Source organism: Chinchilla lanigera, unplaced genomic scaffold, assembly GCF_000276665.1.
Source record: "Chinchilla lanigera isolate Chin_1 unplaced genomic scaffold, ChiLan1.0 scaffold00083, whole genome shotgun sequence".
Lineage (NCBI taxonomy): Eukaryota > Metazoa > Chordata > Mammalia > Rodentia > Chinchillidae > Chinchilla > Chinchilla lanigera.
This window is the reverse complement of record NW_004955484.1, coordinates 9581667-9601441: the sequence shown is the minus strand read 5'-3', so window position 1 is coordinate 9601441 and position 19775 is coordinate 9581667. Positions and strand designations below refer to the sequence as shown.

Sequence of the window (19775 nt, the reverse complement as noted above, 5' to 3'; positions counted from 1 at the left end):
CGAAGTGGGCAGGGGTTGCAGCGATCGTGACCTGTTGTCAGAAGCCAAAGACAAGAGTGTGGGCTGGTCGGAAGCGTTACCTGCTGATAGGGATGGAGGGAAGATAAAAGTGGCCGTCACAGCTATCGTCAGCATGTTGATATCACTCTGGCCTGTGGCAGGAGCTGACCACAGCATGAGGTGGATTCTAATTTGGATTCCTGTCCTCTGTTTGGTGGTACACACAGCCTCAGGTAAGACCTTCAACTACTCCAGAGCAAGTCAGACACGGCTCGACCTCTCCTGGGACAACAGGCCAGGGGCCCTTAGACAAGGCCTGGGCAGATGGAGGGTGCTGGTTCAGCACACTAATCCACCCATCAGCTGGCAGTCTGAACAAGACCTTTTGCTTCTCTGAGACCCAGGGCTGCTCTGTAAATGGGGGTGGGAGGAGTGTCTTTTGACTCCCAGAACCAATAAGGAGATGCCAGAACATAGCAGGTCCTTGTCCCTTCCTCCTTCCTTCCTTCTCCTTCACAGGAGTACTACTTCTGCCTCCCTTTCTCCTACAGGAACCACTTTACTACCTGTGCGCTTCTCCCCAGTGTCTTTTTTTATTATTGTTGTACTTTGGACTATGTAAACCACATAGCACATTAGCAAAAATTTACTGAGGTATAAGATCCATACAATAACATGTACACATCTTACTTGTGCAATTATATATTATATTAATTACATTATACATACACACAAAATATATTATACGTACACAGTGTAACCACCAAGATCTAGAATATTCCCAGCAGCCCATGTACCCCTTTCCTAAATACCTTCCAAGCAACCAATCTGCTGATCTCTATTATAAATAATTTTTAATTTGAGGGCAACTTTGCTAAAACTACTTTTAGCATTTTGGTGCATCTTCTTTAGTCTTTTTGTTGTATATTTATATGTAGCTGTAATGTTAGCTGTATACAATTTTACATTCTGCTCTTTTTTTAACTTAAAATCTGACTGAAGGCAGTTTAAAGTAATATTTATTTGTTTATTTATTTACTTTGGTCCCTAAATAAATATGATGTTTTCAGTATCCACTACAGTTCAGAGCGGTCCTTGTCTTGGTGATTCTGACATCAGGGAGGGAGCGAGAAATGGACTTACTGAATCAAAGCATGTGAATGCTCTGCGGCTCTTTATATATTTGTCCAAATTATTTTCCCATGATGTTGTATGAACTTATTATCCACTAACAGTATATGCAAATGTCCTTTCCAGTGTATCTTCACTAGAATTGGATAATATCATATTTTAATTTTCCAGATAGCAGCTGTAACCCCTGCTTTTTGCTTAGTGCATATTTGCTTTTTTGGCTTTGTTTTGGTTGATTTGTCTGTTTGTTTGTTGTTTTTTTGTGTGTGTCTTTTTGAGACAGGGTCTCACTATACAGCTCAGGCTGGCCTTGAACTCACTTTGTAGCCCAGGCTGGTCTCGAACTCACAACGATCCTCCTGCCTCAGCCTCCTGAGTGCTAGGATTACAGGTGTGAGTCACCACTCCCAACCTGTTTGTCTGTTTTTAAGGCAGGGTCTCACTACATAGTGCAGGCTGGTCTTGAACTTGCTTATGTACCCAAACTGACCTCAAACTCATGGGGAGCCTCCTGCTTCAGCTTCCAAAGTGCTGGGATTACAGGTGTGCACCACCACACCCAGCCTTAGTACATATTTGAAGCACATATTCATTGTGGGAGTTGGAACAAGTACATATCTTTTTTTCAGTCTCAAATATTTTATTTTTTTCTTCTAATCAGATTTTATTGGTATATTTTAGGTATGTAGAATGATCGCATTCATCATAGAGAAGTTGTACCTGTACATGATATAACTTATTTCTTTTTCTTTTCCCATTCCACCGCCCTGCCTTCAACCCCTCCTCCCCTCCCCATTTACAAAAGCTTTGTTTCCATTTTTCCTTCTTTTCTCATTATTTTTACTTTTTCCTTCTTTCCTTCCCCCTCCCCTCCCTTATTCTCTTCCCCATTTGAACATTTTCTTCCCGTTTCACAATACCTATTATACATTTTAATCCTTATTTACACTTTCAGTTTCTCACATCAGACAAACAATGCAGTATTTACCCATGTGTATCCAATTTATTTCATTTAAGAGTATGGTTTCAAGGTGCATCCATTTACCTAGAAATGTCTCAAGCTTATCCTTTATTATGGCAGAGTAGTACTCCATTGTATTAAAAACACACACACACACACACACACACACACACACACACATCTTTACCCATTCACCAGCTGATGGGCATTTGGGCTGTTTCTAAGATTTGGCTATCACAAATTATGCCACTGTAAACATGGGTGTGCATATATCACTGTGATATGATGCTTTTAATTCTTTTGGGAAGATACCAAGAAGGGGAATGACTGGGTCAAATGCGACCTCTAGCCCTAGTTTATTGAGGAATCTCCACACTGATTTCCACAGTGGTTGCACCAGCCTACACTCTCACCAGCAGTGGAGAAGTGTTCCTTTTTCCCCATAGCCTCACCAGCATTTTTGTTGTTGTTGTTGTTTTGGTTTGTTTTGTTTTTGTTGTTTCTGGGTTTTTTTGTTTTTGTTTTTGTTTTTGTTTTTTTTGCCGTTTGAGACAGGGTTTCACTATGCAGCTCAGGCTGGCCTTGAACTCACTTTGTAGCCCAGGTGGGCCTCAAACTCACAGTGATCCTCCTGCCTCAGCCTCCAAGGTACTGGGATTACAGGCGTGCGCCACCACACCTGGCCCCACCAGCATTGGTTATTGGTTAATTTCTTGATAACAGCCATTCTTTCTGGGGTGAGATGGAATCTCAAAGTTGTTTTAATTTGCCTCTCTCCACTGACCAGTGCTGTTGAACATTTTTTCATATATTTATTTGCTATTTGTACTTCTTCATCTGAGAATTATTTATTTATCTCAGATGCCAATTTTGGATTGGGTCTTTAAATCTGGGGGGACATCTGATTTTTTTTGAGTTCTAGGTAGTAGTCCTTTGTCTGAGAACAGCTGGCAACAATTTTTTTTCACACTATGGGTTGTGTTCTCACTCTGTTGGTGGTTTCTCTTGCTGTGCAACAAGCTTTTTAATAAATGAGATCTCAGTCATTGTGGTAGTTTCTGTGCAGTTAGGATTTTGTTCATAAATTCTTTGCATACACCAATGTCTTCAGGAGGTCTATCTATTCTATCTCCCAGCAGGTTTAATGTTTCTGTTTTAATATTTAGATCTTTGATCCATTTCAATTTTAGTATAGTGCATGGGACAAAAAGACATGGGTCTAATTTTAATCTGCAGCCATATCTTTTCTAAAAAACTAGCTTATTTATTTGGTTTATTATTTTTATTCTTTTTGTTTTGTTTTTGCTTTTTGAGACTGAGCCTTACTGTGTAGTCCAGGCTGGCCTGGAACTCACAGCAATCTTCCTGCCTCAGCCTCCTGAGGGCTGGGATTATAAGCATAAGCCACCATTCCCAGCCAATAACATATCTTAATTCTTTTAACTCCAGCTTTTAAGTAACATTTTCTGACTACTAATAAGTGTCTTCATAAGTCACCTCTGCGTAGCCAGCTGGGATCAGAGCCATGCCACAGCAACTCTTGTTTGGAAAAAGAGTGCACTTTGCCACATTGTTCCCCCACACACACCTGAAGCTGGTAGTTAGACAGACAGACACCCATGGTTTAGAGCAGAGCTCTGATGTGGGATATCTCCAAGTGACTTACCCACTTCCATTTCCATATCTGTGTAGTACCATTTGCCTGAATCATTTTCAGGGAGAATGGGGTGAGATGATATAGTGCTGGGCTATAACGAAAGATCCAGAAATGACAGCTGTTGGCTATTCCATCATGAAGTGACCACAGGCTGGTCAATGGCCTTGTAGTGAGAGGCCTTGGGCTCCCCCTCCTGCTCCTCCCAGAGCCAGTGCAAGGGCTGCACACACAGAGGAGGTATGAGAAGGCCCCTTGCCCTACTGACCTGCCTCCGTGCCCAAGTGCCACTGTTACAGTCACTCCTTTGTACTCAGGTGTGGCTTATGTAAGACCTGGGGAGACCTGTAGGTGTGGGCAGTATTTTGGGCCACCTACAGCCGGGAGCGTGAGAGTGTGCTCTATCACACCAATTCCAAATGCTGTTCTCAAAAGCGACTGCAACAAAATCTTCTGGAGAGCTTTGCAAATCTAATTTCTTGATACAATTCTGAGATTCTCATTCAGAGAATGAGGGTAGAGCCTCAGAATCTGTATTTTCACAGTGATCCCCAAATGATTCTGATGCACAGCCAGGCAGTGTAATTATTTGGACCACATTTGATGTCTGTCACTTTGCACCATGAGCTCTGAGAGACAGATGTACAGACAGAACCATTCTGTTTTGAGAAGGAAGGGGAAGAATAAACAAGGATTCTGCAGGGACATGGACATGGACATGAGGCCTCACCAACCCTTGCTGGTCAGAGGAGGGCAGGATGACCACTTAGAAGAAAGCAAGTACCAACAGGCAGATGGCTGAATCCAACTATGTAGTTCAGGCTGGCTTTGAACTCACAGTGATCCTCCTACCTCAGCCTTCCAAGTATGCATGCCTGGCTCTCAACTTGGCCTATTTCATATCTATTTCCAGACCTGGCTATGATGTGGGTATCCTTTTACTGTGTGTGTAATATGTGAATGCATGCCATGGATAGGGTATATATGTATATCTGTACAGAGCTTCTATACAGGTATGCGTGCATCTGTATGTGTATTTGACCCTTGTATTTCTGTATCTTTCTTTCTATTCTTTTGTTTGCTTTTGTTTGAGGGGGTTGGTGTTTTGAGACAGGGTCTCACTATATAGTTTAAGCTGGTTTTGAACTCAATATGTAGCCCAGGCTGGCTGGCCTCAAAACTCTCAGCAATCCTCCTGCCTCAGCCCCCCGCCCCCAAGTGCTGGGATCACAGGTGTGCACTACCACACTTGTCTTCTTTTCTCTCTCTCTCTCTCTCTCTCTCTCTCAATCTGTGTGTGTGTGTGTGTGTGTGTGTGTGTGTTACTGGGCACCAAACCCAGGGTCTTAACAATGAGCTAGAATCTAAGCCCTTTTTTAAAAATTTGAGATGCAATCTGGCTAAATTGCCCAGGCTGAACTCAAATTTGTGATCTCCCTGCCTCAACTTCTCAGAGTTCTAGGATTACAAGCAAGTGCCAGCATGTCCAGCTCTGTATGCTTCTTTGTAGATGAGCCGTGCTCATGTACTTCTTATATACAAATATGACAAATTTGCACATATAGATGCTTATTGATACAAGTGTGTATATAAGTGAGAATATAACCAAATGTAGTTGAAGCATGCCTAAAATCCCAGCACTTGGGAAGCTGAGGTTGGAGGTTTACAGTGAGCTTGAGCCCAGCCTGGGCTACCTAGTGAGTTCAAGTCTAGCCTAAATTAGTACTGTCTCAAAAAAAAAAAAGTGAGATTGTGTATGTATATATGACTCCTTCCCAGAAATATACCAGGCATATGTTTGCAACAAGAAGTGTATCCAGGCCAGGCACGGTGGCACAGGCCTTTTGCCCCAGCACTCCAGAGGCTGAGGCAGGAGCATTGCTGCAAATTTGAAGCCAGCCTGGGCTACATAGCAAGACCCTATCTCAAAAAAATAAAAAAGAAAAGAAGTAGAGGAAAAAGAAGAAGGAGAAGGAGCAGAGGAAAAAGGAGAAGAGGAAAGAGAAGGAGTGAAGCCAGATGTTGTTTCCCACACCTGTGATCCCAGCTACTCGGGAGACTGAGGAAGGATTCCAAATTTGAAGCTAACCTAGACTACATAGTAAGATTGATCTCAAAAAACAAAAATAAACCAAAGAAAAAGCTAAAGTGTGATGTATGCCTATAATCTCAGCATTCTGGAAGGCTGAGGCAGGAGGATTGCCAAGTGTGAGCCCAGCCTGGGCAGTTTAGGGACTTAGTAAGACTCTGTCTCAAAATTTAAAAATTAAAAAAGGGCTTGGGCTGTCGCTCAGTGCAAGTGGCCTGTATTCAAGCCTCAGTGCCATTAGAAAGGAAAAGGAACGAAATGGAAACAAGAAAATAAAAATGAAAAGTATAGCCATACTAATATCAAACAGAAGTCAGGTTAAATAACATATTTATTGACATTAAATGACAGAGAGAAACAGTTCATATAAAAGACATGTACTTTTATCTGTTTTGCATACTGAGGATCGAACCCAAGGCCTTCTCATCGAGCTACATTCCCAGTGTTTTGTTTTGTTTTGTTTTGTTTTGTTTTGTTTGGGTTTGGTTTGGTTTGGTTTGGTTTTTTGAGATAAAGTCTTCCTATGTAGTACAGGCTATCCTAGAATTTACTACGTAGCCTAGGCTGGCCTCAAACTCAGTGATCTTCCTGTCTCTGCCTCTCGAGTGTGGGGATTACAGGTATGCACCACCACACCCCCATAAGCTTTTTTCTTGTTATGAAAAGTAACAATAGCTCCCGTGGAAGATGGGCCAGAGTTTCATCTGTGGCTCAGAGCAGTTGAGCCAGAATGACTCTTTTTCCTTCTCTCCCAGGTGCTGTGCATGGCCAGGAGCCTCTGGTGGTCACTAAATATGGAAGCCTCCAAGGAAAGCAGGTGCACGTAGGGAAGACTCCCCTCCATGTCTTCCTTGGAATCCCCTTCTCCAAACCTCCTGTGGGTGACCTCAGATTTGCTCCGCCTAAGCCCCCAGAGCCCTGGAAAGGAGTCAGACGTGCCACCACCTACCCCCCTGCGTAAGAACCAAAAGCCTGGGAGGTGGGCAGGCCCTTAGGACCACTACCTCCAGGTGGGGCTTTGAACAATTCACTGAGATAAACATACTGTGTGAGCACAGGCAGGCCAGAGGCCCTTTGAGGCCTCAGTTTCTACACCTGTATAACAAGATGGTTTGTCCAAATGATCCTGAAAATACTGATAACTGATCATGGTTTTGCACAGGAGAGCTCCAAGTAAAGCAAGGTGGTCACTAATTCTTCCCTGGGACCTTCTGGGGCCCTGGGTTTCCTAAATGCAGCTGAGAAGCAGCACTCACTCGCTCCCCAGCCCCTTGAGCAAGCCCAGAGTTCTCCCTTGAGCCCAGTAACAAATCCACATGGCACTGCCAGCCCTTCCCTCAGAGGGAGCTCCAAGGTAGGAACATACAGGCTCACTTTCAGCTTTCAAGTTCCAGGGTCTTGCTCCCACCTCCAACCATGCTGCACTCCCTAAGTCACACAAGAAGATTGGGGCAATGACCTTCCTTTGAAACACTGGGCTTGGCAGTTTACCCAGAACAAACGTATTTACTGTTTATTTAGATCATTGAGTAATCCACTGCCCAGAACATTCTGTGGCAATCATTAACAACGTTCAGCATCTACTGTGCATGGCCAGGAGCCTCTGGTGGTCACTAAATATGGAAGCCTCCAAGGAACGGGTTTAGAAAAATGTCTGTTATGAGAAACTTCAGTGACAATATCAGCTGCTATTTAAAAAAAAAAAAAACAACTACAACTCCCAGTTGTTATGAGAACTCTTTATAATATATCCACTGGTGGGAGAAAAAGTACTGCAACTCCCACCTGGGTGAGTAGCCGTTAAGAAGAGGTCTCCATTGTTAGAATATGACCACAGAGAAGTAGTGTGGTCACTACTAGTGTGGTAGTGTGAGAAGTAATGTGGTAGAATATACCAGGATATTAGTTGTTAGAACACTGATTGTCATGGAGTGTACCCCAGGTATTCTGAAGATTGTGTGATAGTTATTTAGAGCATTCTTTTTGCTTGTTTGTTTATTTGGTTGGTTGGTTGGTTGGTTGGTGTTTAAGACAGGGTCCCATTCTGTAGTTCAGGCTGGCCTTAAACTATGTAGCACAGGTTGGCCTTGAACTCATGTCAATTCTGCCTCAGCCTCCCAAGGGGTAGGATGGCAGGCATGCACTGTGACTACTACTTGGAACTCCTATTATCAGGTGACAGAGCATGGAATGACCATTGTTAGAACCCTGAGGATCTGATGTCCATTGCATAGAAGTGTGCATGTCAGCTGTTGGAACGCAGGCAGTATACTGACATAATAAGGGCTATTTGAAACACAGCGTCAGTTGTAAAAATTTGTGGGTTGCCTAGAACAGCCTATGGGAAAGGGTGACTAGAGAGACCGGGGAAACAGGAGGCTGCTGTAGAAATGGTGGCTTCCACTAGCATAATTACAGGGGAAGTGGTAGGAAATAGTCAGATTCCAGATTTATTAAAGGTAAAATTGATGGGATTTACCCTAGAATTGAATATGAACCACAGAGGAAGAAGAATCATGCATAACGAGTTTTTGGCCACAGCTGTTGAGAGGACAGAGTACTGTTTCCAAAATGGGGAAGACTGGGGCAAGAGTAAGTTTGGGCAAAATCAGAGTTCATCGGGGCATGTCAGGTTTGATGAGCTGATAGACGACCATGTATAGATGTTGAGTAGGTGGCTGGAGGGGGGCCAGAGGCAAACTTGCCGTCTGCATGAAAATGACAGCAGCAGGTCAACGGGGTGAAGCTCAGGGCCTGGAAGAAAACAACTTAAGAAAGAATGGGAAGAAAGCAAAGAGAACTGAGGGCTGGCAAGGCTGAGGCAGTGTCATGTTTAGGTGGAGTGCTACCAAGGAGGGGGCAGGAAATCAGGGCAGTGGGGTGTTGGAAAAAGCTAGAAAAGAACAGTTCTTCAAGAAGGGAGGGGGCCAGTGTAGGGGCACATGCCTGCAATCCCAGCACTTGAAAGGCTGAGGTAGGAGGATCGCTGTGAGTTCAAGGCCAGCCTGGACTACATAGTGAGTTCCAGGTCATCCTGAACTATATAGTGAGACCTTGTCTCAAATTAAAAAGAAAGAATGGTCAATTACATTGAAGGTTGGCAGGGTTAAGTGAGACAGCAGCAGGGATTTAGCGGGATGAGGATCACTGATGCCCATGACAAGAGTGGCTTTTGTGGTGGGATGAGGACAGAAGCCTCTGGTGTTTGTTTTTTTCAATTTTTATTTTTATTGGTACATGTTTGCAGTACATAATTCATGGTGAGGAGTTGGTACATGTACATAACACATCTTAACTTTTTTTACATCTCCTCTCCACCCCTCCCCCACCATTCCTCTGCTTCAGCTGCTCACTCTTGGCCATAAGAGCGCTGGTTTTCCTAGTGAGAGCCCAGATGTGATTTATCAGACAGCACCCTAAGAATAACATAAGCTGCTGCCAAGTGATGAAGCAAGGAAGACCAAAGACAATGTGTAGAAATAAAAATACGCTGCCCGCTGGGGGCCTTGACATGGCTGGGTGGGGGTGGAGGGAAAGAATATCAGCTAAAAGCTTGGCCTAGGGGAAGAAAGGACAGTAGCTGGGGAACGTGGGGAAGAGGAGAGCTTTGGATAAGGCAGGTTGCTGTGTTGTTGGGAAAGAGAGGGACTGTGATGCTCCGGGGGGTGGGGCCAGGAAAAGGAAGAGCAGGAATAGGCAGACAGGTTTCCTGCACCGAAGCAAACTGGTTCGCTCCCAACCTTACAATAGCCACTTTAGGGGCTGGGCCAGCAGGAAAAAAAAAAAGGAGGTGACTGCAGGCCATACTCCACCGATACCCCGAAAGTCTACACAGTACAGGGCACTGGACTGGGTGCCAGGCATCAGATGAATCCATCTCCACCCCTGCTCATAGGTGTGCTTGGCCACTTCAGAAACATTACCAACTGAAATGACTCTGAGCAGTACTATGGTCAAGAGTGGACAGAGCCTTGGGGGACATGAGATGGGGATGCGCCCGACACAAGGGCACCACCCCATCTAGCCTCAAACATGAATAGGAATTTGCTGGGCAGAGCGCATTTGACAAAGACAACAGCGGTACAGAGAGGCTTGGAGGTGGGAAGCAAGCAGCCATAGGAATCTGGATGGGATGGATCCTAGGGAGAACCACCTGCCTCCCAATCCCGCACCGCAAAGCTAGTGGAGGCCTCTGGGAATGGGGAAGTGGGGAGGGCTGCCTGGATTTCCTTTGTGGTTCTGTCTCCTACCGTGGACCCTAGATTGAAACTACTCTCCCCACTGCCATCTTTGAGCCTGAGTCCAAAGTCACACCGTGCCCACAGGTGCCTTCAGGAGTCCTGGGGGCAGATAGCGTCCATGTACTTCAACACGCGGAAACGGTACAGCTGGCTGCGCTTCAGCGAAGACTGCCTGTACCTGAACGTGTACGCGCCGGTGCGCGCGCCTGGGGATCCTCTGCTGCCGGTGAGCACTCGGTCTCCCATTCCCCTTCATCCCACTCCGCCCCGCTGAGTCCTCGGCCTTTCTCTCCCAGGTGATGGTCTGGTTCCCGGGAGGCGCCTTCCTCGTAGGCGCCGCTTCCACCTATGAAGGCTCTGAGCTCGCCGCGCGCGAAAGAGTGGTGCTGGTATTTCTGCAGTACAGGCTCGGCATCCTGGGCTTCCTGAGGTGGGCGGGGCCTGGCGCCGGGGGCTCTGGGCGGAGGAGGCTGGGACCCGAGGCTGTGAAGGGGCGCCGCCCAGGGAGGAGGCGGGGACGAGTGGCCGCGGAGGGGCGAGGTACAGGAATATGACACCGGGAAGCGGGCAGAGGCCCGAGCTGATGCTTAGTGGGAGAAAGGAGGGCCGGATACTTCCTCAGGGGGTTGAGCCTAACTCTAAAGAAGACGAGGTTGCAGGGCTGAGTCTCAGAAGGTCAAGGTAAGGGGGTGCAGGGCTGACTGGGAGCTTTCTGCATCCCGACTCTTGAAGTTTGAAACCCTGACCTTAAATCCCACGCGCCCAGCACTGGCGACAGCCAGGCCCGCGGGAACTGGGCGTTGCTGGACCAAGTGGCGGCTCTGCACTGGGTGCAGGAAAACATCGAAGCCTTTGGAGGAGACCCAGAAAGCGTGACCCTGTTTGGCCAGTCCGCGGGGGCTATGTGCATCTCAGGACTGGTGAGTGCGAGGCCCTGATGGACCAGCAGACACAGGCCCACGTGTTCCCACAACGGTATCCTCTCTACTGCACAGACGTGTGCGCAGATTGAAGTGTACAGAAACACACCAGCCCGCAGACCCCGCCCTCCCCCTGTCAAGGGTACCACTCTTCACAGCCAAGGGTGCCTGCCCTGTACAGGGACAGCACTGGTGAAAAACCAAGACCCAGGGAGGAAGATACTGACACTTGGGCTATTCAGTGAATTCCCCGTGGGCATCCAGCACCTCTTGCCTCCCCCACTCTCCCCCTAGAGTTCTGTCCCCACCACCGACCTAGCCTGGGAGTTAGGGACAAGTGTTGGAGACCCGGCTCTGGTCTTGATACTCTAGGAGGACTTTTGATGTGGGGTGAATGTGGAGGGTAGGTTAAAAGGTCCCTTGTGTAGGACATAGGGCTGAGAAGTGAGCAGGGACCACATTATTCATGTCCTTGCAGGCCACAGTAATAATACTGTAACATACACACACTTTCTGGGTGCCAGGCATTCTTCCATGCATTTCATGTCTATTCCTTGATTTAATCATCTCAACATTCCTATGAGAAAAGTATTGCTGTTCCCATTGTACAGATGAAGAAACTGAGGCCCACAGAAATTGAGCAACTTTATCCAAAGTGCATTGGAGAACAGGGGCAGCTTTTAAGTAGGAAAGTGTTATAATCAGATGTACATTTAGAGAGGTAGCTCAGCCTGCTGCATGGGATCAAGTTGGAAAGAAGCTGAAACACAGATTTGGAGACCAACTAAGAGAATGGTAGGGCCAGAGAAGCAAGATTTATCCCAGAGGAGGTAATGGCAACTGGCTTCAAATTAGAGGAAGATCAAAAAAAAAAAAAAAAATTAGAGACAGAGACGAGCATGGTGCTGCATGCCTATAGTCCCAGGACTCTAGGAGGCTGAGGCAAGAAGCCACATGGACAGAACTGGGACAGTTGGGGTGCAAGGGTGGACAAAGTAGTCCTATTTGCACATCTCATGGGTGCCTTACTCCCCATCCCTACAGATGGTGTCACCCCTAGCCCAGGGTTTCTTCCATAGGGCCATTTCCCAGAGTGGCACTGCAGTATTTAAAACCTTCATCACTCGTGACCCATTGAAGGTGGCCAAGGTGGGTATCTCTCCTCTCTCAGGCCTGAACAAGAGGGGACAGGACTGGAACATCCCTGAACACCCTTCTCTCTACAGAAGGTTGCTTTCCTGGCAGGCTGCAGCCACAGTGACACAAAGATCATGGTAAACTGTCTGAGGGCTCTGTCAGGGGCTCAGGTGATGCGGGTGTCCAAGAAAATGGTAAGTAGAACATTCCAGCTGCCTGCAGGCTACAGACACCCCAGTGACTTCCCCAAGGGGCCTTCCTTTAATTCTGATCCCCTCCACTCCCTTACAGAAATTGCTTCACAACAACTTCCAGAAAGAACCTCAAGAGGTGAGCTGGCCACATCCTACAATTTGAGTATTTATGGAACTCTACTGTGTGCCAGGCACTCAGGATACTTGGGGCATTGCTCAGGCCAAGATCTTTTCTCTAGTTCCAATGAGAAGGGACAATAGCCTAATCAGTCATCTCCTTAGAAAGTGATAAATGAATAGCAAATGAGAAGGTAAGGGGGTCAGGCATGATGCAAAGGATAGAATTTTTTTCTTTTTTTTTTTTTTCTTAGAATTTTAAATAGAATAGATAAGAGTGGGATATGGGGTCATACCCAGTAATCTCAGTACTCTGAGAGGCTGAGGCAGGAGGATCATAATTTCAAGTGCAGCCTGGGCAACCTTGGGACTCAAGATCTTGAGGATTGCAAGATCCTGTCTCAAAACTTAAAAAATAGTGGGGGAAGGGAATGGACTGGCATTCAATCTCCAGTAGAAAAAGAGAGAGAGGAGAAAAAGAGAGAGAGAGAAAGAGAGAGAGAAGAAAGAAGGAAGGAAGGAAGGAAGGAAGGAAGGAAGGAAGGAAGGAAGGAAGGAAGGAAGGAAAGAAGGAAAACATAGTGCAGGCCTCATTGAAGTGACATTTTACAAAGATTTTTAAGAGATGAGGGAGTGAGCTATGTGGATACCTGAGGCAAGCATCACAAATCTGGTATCTTAGTCCTGTCTGTCCTGGCCCTTCCAACACCCACTTTCCAAAGGGTCACCATGGTCAGTCCCAGTTTTTTTCCCAAAGAGCCTAGGTTAGAACAGTCCCTGGAGGATGACCTGCTGAGCTATACACCTCAGGTTACAGTGACCCTGTGTGGATATGTGGGATGACTGGCTAGAAATGCCCTGGCCTTGCAGATAACATGGTTCCTGAGCCCTGTAGTGGACGGTGTGGTGTTCCCAGATGACCCTGTGGTGCTCCTGATGCGGGGGCACATTTTGCCTATGCCCTACCTTCTAGGTGTCAACAGCCAGGAGTTCAATTGGCTCTTGCCATATGTAAGTGAGTGGGAAGGGTACTCATAACAGTGGGGTGGCAAAGGGTGCTTCTTGAGCAGTTCTAGGCACCAAATTAGCTCCCAAGAGCCCCTCTGGGACACACAAATGCTTAGGAATCTCCTGTTTAGCAAACCCTGAGAAACTCCTGCTTTGGAAACCCTGCACAGGGAGAGCTTGGCAAAGAGTGAAGGAAGGGAGGAGGAAGAAGTTGGCCTCCTGGAGGTTTGGGGTACCCAAGTTCTCAGATCATAGTTTAGATAGGTTATAATGTCTATCCCGCAGCCTCCAGGCAATGACAAACCCTGGGGCCCTCTTTCGCTCCTGAGTCAGTGTAGGATGGACCCTCCCAGCCCCACTTTAGTTCTAGACCAAATGGCAGTGATAAACAGGGAACTAGAATACTCTACATGGTTGTGGACCTTTTCTGGGCTGTGTTCTCTGCCTGAGAATTCTCCATGCAGATGGGCAAGATCTCAGGCCTATTCCCTACCTGGGTCCTTGTCTTGTGAGCAGATCATGAAGATCCCACTTGGCCCACACTTAATGAGAAAACAAAACCTCGCCAAGCTCCTCTGGAGCACCAGCACCCTGTTGGTAAGGGGCCTAATGGGCAGGGATGCTCAGTTTGAACTGTGCTGACCCCTCCTCTTTTACTTTTTTGCCTAATAGCTGCCCTTTGCAAAGGGTCTTCAACCAGGGATGGAATCTTTCTTGGAGGTCCCCAAAGGGGTTTGGCATGGGATCAGAGGAAGCTGATGGGAAAAGTCCCCAGGCATCCTCAGGGTCCGGGGAGGTGGTTCTTATGCAACTAAAATGTGTAAGCATCAGCCATGGGAGGCCTTCTCTGGAAGCCCCCACTTCCCAAAACTCCTGGAGGAGTGAGCCTGGGTCCAAGTCACTGGTGTGTTCAGCTCTGGTCCACCTGGTATGGCAGGCCTCAGGGTGAGTGTAGCCTCTCCGCCCAGAATATCACCAAGGAGCAGATACCACTTGTGGTCGACGAGTACCTGAGAGACATCCAAAAGTATGATTGGAAGATAGTCCGAAACCATTTGATTGACCTAGCTGGAGATGCCACCTTTGTGTATGCCACATTGCAAGCTGCCCGCTACCACCGGGGTATGAGGGTTCCCCAAGAGTGGCCACACTGGCCCCCTCCACCCCATCTTCCAGCTCTGCTGCTTTCCAACTAGGCTCACCAACTGTCCATCCACTCTCTCTGCATTTCTGGGCTGGTTTGGGGATGCACAGAGGAGGCAGCCATCAACCTCATGAGAAGAAAGGTTGTTTCTCAGGGACAGGAGCGAAACCTCAGCCAGTCCAGAGGAGAAAGCTATGGTCATAGGGAAGGCTTCTCAGAGGACAAGCTTAGGGGCAACTTGAAAGTCTTACATAGATTGGCTGGGGCTTGGGAACATATGGCTGAAGAGGGCAGACACTGAAGACCTTCAAATGCCAGGCCAAGAGAGGAAGGTTCAGAGGAGGAAAGAGGAGGGCTTCCAGAATCCTTACCAGAATCCTGTGAATTAGGTTTCAGTAACCCCACTCTACAGACAAGGAACTCGGAGAGGTTGAGTGACTTGCCTAGGATCACAAAGCTAAGGAGTAGTACAGACAGGATTCAAATCCACTCCCTTGACTTTGAAGCCGAAGCTCTTTCCCCTGCTTGATGCAGGTGGGCGGGATGCATGGGTGGATGGGAGGCCTGGACTGGAACTTTTCCTGCTGCTTTCTTCAATTTCCCTATTTGTAGATGCTGGTTTCCAAGTCTACCTGTATGAGTTTCAGCATCACGCTCGCTCAGGCATAATTATCAAACCTCGAACTGACGGGGCAGACCATGGGGATGAGACTGGCTTCATCTTTGGGAAACCCTTCTCCAAAGGTGCTCAAACCACCCCTGACACCACCACTGCATGTCCAGTCTCCTGTGTGTGCAGACCTGCCACTCCACTGGCTGACCACAGGGGGCGAGCCAGTCCCTAGTCTGGCGTGCTGGGACCTGAAAATCTGGGAGGTCGCCACCCCTTGCTCTCCTAAATGCCACACCCCATTCTGTCCCCAGGCCTGTCCACAGCTAAGGAAAAGGCACTCAGCCTCCAGATGATGAAATACTGGGCCAATTTTGCCCGCACAGGGTGAGTCTGGCCCCCCAACACATCTGGGCAGCACTAAATCTGAAGGCCAGCTACTTTGGGTATCTGTCTTGCATGTCCTCAGGACCTACACAGGCAGCCCCACCAGAGTCCCTTCCTTCACCTCTCTTATTTAGTCACGAGGTCCTAAGTGTCCCTCTCTGTCCCATAACCCACATTCCTCATTCACTCAAGCATTCAAGAGTCACCAGTGCTCCCTTGTGTGCCGAGCTCCAGCAGTGGGAGCTGGAATTTAAGGAGTCATGGATGTGCACCCATTCCTCCTATAGCTCTTAAAAACAAAACTCCAGCCACACATGTTGGCACACATCTGTAATCCCAGCACTCGGGAGGCTGAGTCAGGAGGATCACTGTGGGTTCAAGGCCAGCCTGGACTACACAGTGAGTTCAGGACCAGCCTAAACTACATAGCCATACCCTGTCTCAAAAAAACAAAACAAAAAAACTACAATCAGGCCCAATGAGCAGTGTACCGGGGAGCACTGGGAACTTTATGGGGGTTTTTGTGTTTTTTAAGACAAGGTCTTGCTATGACATCTAGGCTGGCCTTGAGCTCACTGTGTAGCCCAGGCTGGCCTAAGATTTGCAGCAATCCTCCTGCCTCAGCCTCAAGAATGCTGAGATTATAGGCATAAATAAATAAACAATTATTATAGGCATGTACCGCCATTCCCAGATAGCACTGGGCATTTTGAAAGCACTGAGGAGGTGTCTGGCCCTCCCCAGGTGACAGAGGAGGATTCAGGCAGAGGAAATATCTGAACTGAACTTTGGCTCCCCTTGACTATTTTCCCATTTCCACCTTCTCTCTTCTATCCTCTTATGATGCTAGAAGGATCTTTCTGAAGTATCATTTCATCAACTCACTCCCCTGCTTAAAACCCTCTGTGGCTCCCCAGTGCTTCCAGGATAAAGTCTTAGCCCCTTAGTTTGGCATGAAAATCCCTTCAAGATCTCTCCTATGTCATCCCCTTGGCACACACCTCCTCTTTACTCATACCATTTTCATATATTGCTGTACTTGTGCTTCCTCCAAAGTCTCTGTCTTCTATATCTCTAAACCCTCATCGCACTGTTCCCTCTGCCTGGAAGTCCCTCAGCCCTGCTCTAAAAACTGTCTAAAGCCAGGTGAGATAGCACAAACCTGTAATCCCAGTTCTCTGGGAGGCTGAGGCAGGAAGATCACAAGTCCAAGCCCAGCTTGAGCACCTTACCAATTTAGCAGGACCCTATCTCAAAAAATTTTAAGGGCTGTAGATGTAGCTTGGTGTGAAGGCCCCCACATACAATACCCAGTATTGCCCAAAAACTATCTAAATATCAAAACAACTTCCCTAATGCTCTTTTGGGACCAAACTCTCAAGAGAAAGGGAAAGGAGGGAAGGGTGAGAGGACATAGAGAAAAGAGAAGTAAGAAGAATCCTCCCTCCTTCCTCCTCTGGGCCAGGAACCCCAATGATGGAAAGCTGCCCTATTGGCCACGCTTCAACAAGGATGAAAAGTACTTGCAGCTGGATTTTATCATAAGAGTGGGTGCGAAACTCAAGGAGAAGAAGATGGCCTTCTGGAGGAGTCTGCACCAGCCTCAGATACCCAAAAAGCAGAAATAGTTCCGATTTGGAGAATGGTGATGGGGGAGGGTTTATCTACCGCCCAGACCTGGGGGAAGCTGGCCATGGATACATCCAGAGTGGAGAGTCCTGCCTGCTCAATCTAGGATATGCAGAAGGTCCTGACTATTTCTAGGCCAGAGCTAGAGCCTTCTAGCTGGGGTCCCTGCACCGCCTTGTCCAGCCTCACATCCCCTGACACCCACATATCTCATGGTCTACATCAGTTTAGGCCAAGCTCATAAATTGCTACACTGTACCTAACACCCACAGTCTCAGAACAGCCCTTCTCTCCCTTCTCCAAGTCCTCCTGCCCTTTAAGATTTACTTGCAGCTTCTTATGGGAAGTCCACAGAGCCTGCCACTGCCTGCCCACTGTTCCCAGATTATCATTTATCATCCACCCTACTCACCCTCATACCTGTTCAGCCAGATTATGTGTGACACACAGCAAGGGTCTGGTAGCTTGGGCTCTTCTCCACAGCCCCTTAAAGCCTACACACATAGTGGTGCATATAGTTTTCAATAAAGACATGTTGCTTTCAGCCATAGTTTCTCCATCTTTAAAATGGGGGGGTAAAGTGTCGTGTCTCAATTTGAGCCCCGGGAGGAACTGAGCATTTCTACCTGAGCTTTACTGGGATGTGCTTACTAGGCCACACTCAGTCAAGGGAAGTTGGCTGCCACAATATTGCCTGGGCTGCAAAACACTTGACCTCTTTCTTCAGTGTCTGGAACACATCCCCCTGGACATCAAGACAGTCACACCCCATGCTCACTGTCCATGCATTTAGGCCTCAGTGATCACTCCTCACTGTCTGGCCTCTCCTGCAATCCAATCTGGGAATATCCAAGCTTGTCTCACTGTGTGTGTGTGTGTGTGTGTGTGTGTGTGTGTGTGTGTATTTCTCTGAGACAGGGACCTTACTATATTGCCCAGAATGGCCTTGAACTTTTGAACTCAAACAAGCCTCCTGTCTCAACCTCCTGAGTAGCTGGGACTATGGATGCACATCACCATGCCCAGATTTTGTGCAATTTTTCTTGGTGGCAAAATCTACATAACGTAAACCAGGCATGCTTGTGCCTGCCTGTAAATCCCAGTATACCAGGCAGAAGGATTACAAGTTCAGATCCCATCTGGGACTTAGCAGGACTCTGTCTCAAAAAATAAGAAGGCCTGAATATATAGCTCAATGTGAAGACCCTGGGTTCAATCCCTAGTAACACAAAAAATATTTTATTTTATTTAGTGATACTATGATTTCTACATAGGCTGCCCCAGGACCAAATTCCAAGGGCCTGAGATTCCAGCCCTCACACCAGCTGCTACTGATGAACAGCTGTTTGATTGTCCCCTCTTTAGAAGCAGGCAAGAATATTCTCACTAAATTGCCTATACTGGGGGTCACCTGAGAATGGAGCTGCCACACCTCCTGTGGGGTTGCTCTAGGTCTGAAATGAAGGTAGAATGAAGGGTGAGTCAGACAGACTGCATCAAATTCCTGCTCTACCACCACTAGTGATGACCTTGGGCAAAAGGTCTTTATGTTGCTGTGCTTCAGTTTCCTCATCTGTAAAATGGGTATACTAGCCACACGATAGGATTGTTGTGAGGATAAATGTTTGCTTTTAAGGGGTTTTCCCCCTCCTTCAGCCATCCAGAGCAAGTGGCTGCTATTAGAGAGTGACCAGAAGATCGGTTGGGTTGGACGAGCCACCTCTACCAACTCATGCCCCTGCAGACAGGAAGCCAGGGAAACAGCCAGTTCCTACCGGAGCACAACCAGTCCCTACACAAGATCCCTACTGGCCTACCAACTAGACAGGAAACTAGAGTAGGAGACATCTTCGGACAGGTATTCTCGAAGGTCTAAAAAGGACGAGAAGTAAGCCCTCCAAATTATTTTAAACTGTCAACTCTTCACCAGGAGAAAGATGAGAACCCCTCTGCCTTCTTAGATTATTTACAAGAGGCACTGATAAAACATACATCCCTGGCTCCTGATTTGGTAGAAGGACAGATTATTCTTAAAGGCACATTTATTACCCAGTAAGCCTCGGATATTAAGAAAAAGCTACAAAAGATGGCTTTTGCTCCAAATAGCTCACTTGATACTTTAGCAAGAATTACCACCTAAGTATTTTATGATCGACGCTAGCAAGAAGCCAAGAGGAAAAAACAAAAACACAAAGAGAAAGTGGCTGCCTTGGGCGGGGGGATTTAGCTCAGTGGCACAGCGCCTGCCTGGCAAGCGCAAGGTCATGAGTTCAATTCCTGGTACTGGGAAAAAAAACAAAAAAAGAAGAAAGTGGCTGCCTTGGTTGTGGCCTTTAAAGACCCTAAGACTGATTCTCGGGCTCTAAGAAGAGTTCATGACTAAATTCTCTTGCTACCATTGGGGAAAGCCAGGCCACCTTAGGAGGGACTCTGATAAAAACTGTCATGGGAAGAGGCCCCCTGAGCCATGCCCAAAGGTGACCACTGGAAGTCAGACTGCCCTCTGAGGTGGAAGCCTGAGGGATCAGACCCATCTTACCAGCTAGCCCAGCA

At 47.2% G+C, this 19775-nt stretch overlaps 1 protein-coding gene across 1 annotated transcript; it reads left to right on the top strand.

Annotated features, from left to right (window-relative positions):
* The first annotated feature begins 156 nt into the window (after positions 1-156).
* On the top strand, positions 157-17758 carry Ces4a (carboxylesterase 4A). Its single transcript, XM_005403707.1, has 14 exons — positions 157-233; positions 6591-6792; positions 10161-10302; positions 10373-10506; positions 10843-10996; positions 12041-12145; positions 12223-12327; positions 12425-12463; positions 13315-13455; positions 13969-14049; positions 14421-14574; positions 15209-15340; positions 15521-15593; positions 17059-17758. Exons 1-14 carry the CDS (start codon positions 176-178, stop codon positions 17219-17221), a joined length of 1683 nt encoding a protein of 560 aa, XP_005403764.1. The 5' UTR covers positions 157-175; the 3' UTR covers positions 17222-17758.
* Positions 17759-19775: the final 2017 nt, after the last annotated feature.

What these genes read in the sequence shown, in the direction of transcription:
- Ces4a (XM_005403707.1), top strand. Translation starts at nt 176, where the DNA reads ATGAGGTGGATTCTAATTTGGATTCCTGTCCTCTGTTTGGTGGTACAC. An exon ending in ACCCATTGAAGGTGGCCAAG is followed by an intron (nt 12,146 to 12,222) that starts GTGGGTATCTCT and finishes TTCTCTCTACAG; the next exon opens with AAGGTTGCTTTCCTGGCAGG. An exon ending in GCCAATTTTGCCCGCACAGG is followed by an intron (nt 15,594 to 17,058) that starts GTGAGTCTGGCC and finishes CCTCTGGGCCAG; the next exon opens with GAACCCCAATGATGGAAAGC.